This window comes from Hippopotamus amphibius, chromosome 12, assembly GCF_030028045.1.
Source record: "Hippopotamus amphibius kiboko isolate mHipAmp2 chromosome 12, mHipAmp2.hap2, whole genome shotgun sequence".
NCBI classification, from domain to species: domain Eukaryota; kingdom Metazoa; phylum Chordata; class Mammalia; order Artiodactyla; family Hippopotamidae; genus Hippopotamus; species Hippopotamus amphibius.
The window spans coordinates 88,657,035-88,661,055 of NC_080197.1; the positions used below are offsets into that span (position 1 = coordinate 88,657,035).

Below are 4,021 nucleotides of genomic sequence, written 5' to 3' on the forward strand. Positions count from 1 at the left end.
TGGTGGCCTCATAAAATGATTTTGAGATCGTCCCCTCCTCTTTAACGTTTTGGAATAATTTGAGAAGGATAGTGATTAACTGTTCATCATATGTTTGGTAGAATTCCCCTTTTAAGCTATCTGATCCTGGACTTTTATTTGGTGGAAGTTTTTTGATTACTGATTAAATTGCAAAACTAATAATCAGTCTGTTCAGATTGTCTGTTTCTTCCTGATTCAGTCTGGAAAGATTGCACATTTCTAGGAATTTATCCGTTTCTACTCAGTTGTCCAATTGGTTGGCATATACTGTTCATAGTATTCTCTTATGATTGTTTGTATTTCTGTGATATGATTTGTAATTTCTGCTTTTTCATTTGGGTCTTTTATACTTTTCTTAATGAGCCTCACTACAGGTTTATCAATTTTGTTTATCCTTTCAAAAAGTTAGATCTTGGTTCATTGATATTTTCTTTTTCTTCTCTTTTTCTTTTTTTCTTTTTTTTTTTTGTCTCAATTTTATTTCCTCTCTGATCTTTATTATTTCCTTCCTTCTCTTGATTTTGGGCTTTATTTTTGTTTTCCTGATTCCTTTAGATGGTAAATTAGGTTATCTGAGGTTTTTCTTGTTTCTTGAAGTAGGCCTTATTGCTATAAGCTACCCTCTTAGAATTGCTTTTGCTGCATCCCATAGATTTTGGAAAGTTATGTTTTTATTTATTTGGTCTCAAGTTATTTTCTGATTTCCTCTTTTATTTATTCATTGACCCATTGGTCAATGAAAAAAATAAAAGCTACATGTAGTTTTGTCTGCACCTGTTTGTGTTTTTCCCATTTTTCTTTCTGTAATTGATTTCTAGTTTTATACTGTTGTGGTTGGAAAAGTTGCTTGATATAATTTCTATCCTTTATAATTTTTTGAGCCTTATTATGTGGCCTAACATGTGATCTATCCTGGTTAAATTTCCCAGGGCACTTGAAGAGAATGTATATTCTGTTGTTTAGGATGAAATGTCCTGTAGATATCTATTTAGTCCAACTGGTCTAATGTGTCATTTAAGGTCACTGTTTTCATATTTATTTTCTGTCTGGATGATCTGTCCATTGATGTAAGTGAGGTGTTAAAGTGCCCTACTATTATTGCATTTTTGTCAATTTCTCCCTTTATGTCTGTTAATAATTTGCTTTATATACCTAGGTGCTCCTGTATTAGGTACATATATGTTAACAAATGTTATATACTCTTCCTGTATTAATCCCTTCATCATTATACAATGCCCTTCTTTGTCTTTTATCATACACTTGTTTTAAAGTCTACTTTGTCTGATATGTGTATTGCTACTCCAGCTTTCTTGCAATTTCTATTTGCATGGAATCTTTTTTCAACCCTCACTTTCAGTCTCTGTGTCTTAGCTCTGAAATGAGTCTCCTGTAGGCAGCATATAGGTAGATCTTGTTTTTTTTTTAATCCAACCAGCCACCTTATGGCTTTTGATTGAGGCATGTAGTCTATTGACATTTAATGGTATTTAAAGTAATTATTGACAGTTATGTACTTATTACCATTTTTAACTTGTTTTCTGGTTGTTTTTGTAGTTTTTTCTTTTACTTTCTTGACTTATAATTGGAATTTTTTTTTTTTTTTAGTGATATGCTTGTGTTCCTTTCTCTCCAGTTTTTATCTGTCTGTAGTAGGTTTTTTTTGTTTCCCCAGGCTTTGATAAGTTTTATTGGAGCAAAATTTCAATAAAAGGTGGCTTTCATTTACAGAATTTAATGTGTGTGGGGACTGTCCAATCCACTTGCACTCAAGGGAAGATAACCATTAAGCCTGTTTATGTATTTTCTTACTTTCAATTTCATACAAAAAGTTTGCTTCACATTCATAAAAACCCCAATATTATAAATGACAAACCCTCCCTCATCCACCCTTTAAATATAAACACAGTCTGAAAAAAACAGACAATTTAGATTGGTTTAATCTTGAAATGTAATCCAATAAGACTAAAAACTAAACATTTCAGGTCCTGTACCAAATAGTAAAATACTTGAAGGCCTTCAGGATCCTTTGACTGATTAACATCAATAAGAGAACCTATTTTTGATGTGGTAAACAAAATGTGTTCATCTCCAATTACAATTTCAAGCTCCTGCCAACCAACCCTGTCAGGGGGAGGCCACAAAGCATCATCTTCTTTTGTAATTTCACTGTCATCAATAATTCTCTTCAATTCTTCCATTACACTCTTGTGAACATAAGCCTCCTTTCTGATCATGACATCATTTTTATAATTGCTGTTGTTGGCATATCTAAGTTTTCCTGTGGGAAGTGGAAAAAAATTCAATCTATAACAGCAAAAACTGTGTCCAGCCGAAACTCAAACTCCAGAGACTCGTGTCCAAACTTGCCCTTGTGACCTACGTAGTAGCACAGGTAGAAGTCGCTGGCCATAGCCATCTTTGTCCCCGAAAAGCCCTGTAGTAGGTTTTTGAATTGTGGTTACCATAGTGTTCATATATATTAGCCTATAACTATTTCTGCCTGTTTTAAACTGATAGTCATTCACGTTTAAATACATTCTAAAAGATACACATGTTTTATTCCCCTCCTCCAGGTTTTTTGTTTTTTTGTCATATTTTACATCTTCATGCCTATTCCTTAACAGTTTACTGTATTGTATTTTAGTTGATTTTACAATTTTTGTCTTTATTTAATCTTTATACTAGCTTATTTAGGTGGTTGATCCACTGCCTTTTTTATATATATATATGTATGTGAGTGTGTGTGTGTGTATACCTTTACCAGTGGGATTTTTCCCTGACTGTAATTCCTTATTTTGTGGTATAGCCTTTTCTTTTTCAATTAAAGTAAAAATCTTTTGACTATGTCATGCCATTCCCTTGTGGTCTGAAAATTTTCTGCAGAGAAATCAGCTGATAGACTTATAGGGGTTCCTTTGTAAATGGCCCTTTCTTTTTCTCTTTCTACCGTTAGAGTTATCTTTTTATCTTTAAATTTTGCCATTTTAATTATGATATGTCTCTGTGTGAGCCTCTTTGGGTTCAGCTTGTTTGGGACCCTCTGTGTTTCCTGTACCTGGATGTCTGTTTCATTCTTCAGATTTGGAAGTTTTCACGCATAATTTCTTCAAATACATTTTTGGCTCCTTCTTCTCTGTCTTCTTTTGTGACCCCTGTAATTCAAATGTTTATGCACTTGATATTACCCCACATATCCCTTAAACTGTTCTTATTTTTAAAAATTGTTTTTCTGTTTGTTGTTCTGATGGGTGATTTCCATTATTCCATCTTCCAGATCACTTATGCATTCTTCTGTATCACCTAGTCTGTTGTTAATACCTTTTAGTGTGTTTTTCATTTCAGTTGTTGTATTCTTCAGTTCTGACTGGTTCTTTTTTATATTTCCTAGTTCCTTGTTAAAATTCTCACTGTGTTCATCTATTATTTTCCATAATTCAGTTAGCATTCTTAATACTAATGTTTTGAACTCTTTTATTCTGGTAAATTGTTTCTTTTTGTTTCATTAGTTGTTTTTTCTGGATTTTTCTCTTGTCCTTTCATTTGAAATAAATTCCTCTGTCTTCTCATTTTGCTTAACTTTCTCTGACTCTGTGAAATTAGGTGAAACAGTTACCTATGTTAGTCTTGTTGGTTTGTCCTTGCGTTGGAACCTCCCTGTACAGTCTGTGCATGTTCAGTGGCTTTGGTTGGAGAGCTGGATCTGACATTAGCACATATTACATCTTCCTCCAGGGTGTGCTGGCAGCTTCCTCCTTGGTAGCAGGTAAAGCTGGAGATGAAAGGCCTATAGCCAGAGCCAGGTGTGAGCCAGGGCCTTTCCTCTTCTCAGTAGCAAACACTGCCCTATTTGGGGTGGATAAAGGTCCCAAGTTGCTGGAGCAGAAGCCCTGTTGGTTATGTCCAACCTGGCTCCATTCCCTCTAAGTGTGTGTTGTCCTCTCTCCCATCCTGGGCAACCTTGACCCAGAGGGGAGCAGTGCTGGAGCAAGAGGGGCTGGCT

The 4,021-nt window shown here is 34.7% G+C and overlaps 1 protein-coding gene across 1 annotated transcript; it reads right to left on the reverse strand.

The window, feature by feature from the left end:
• Nucleotides 1–1,910: 1,910 nt before the first annotated feature.
• On the reverse strand, nucleotides 1,911–2,424 carry LOC130833461 (protein mago nashi homolog). The gene has a single exon (XM_057703154.1). The coding sequence runs from the start codon at nucleotides 2,253–2,255 to the stop codon at nucleotides 1,947–1,949; it is 309 nt and encodes a 102-aa protein (XP_057559137.1). The 5' UTR covers nucleotides 2,256–2,424; the 3' UTR covers nucleotides 1,911–1,946.
• Between the last annotated feature and the right edge of the window lie 1,597 nt (nucleotides 2,425–4,021).

Coding starts and splice junctions, on each gene's coding strand:
- LOC130833461 (XM_057703154.1), bottom strand. CDS start 2,255: ATGATCAGAAAGGAGGCTTATGTTCACAAGAGTGTAATGGAAGAATTG.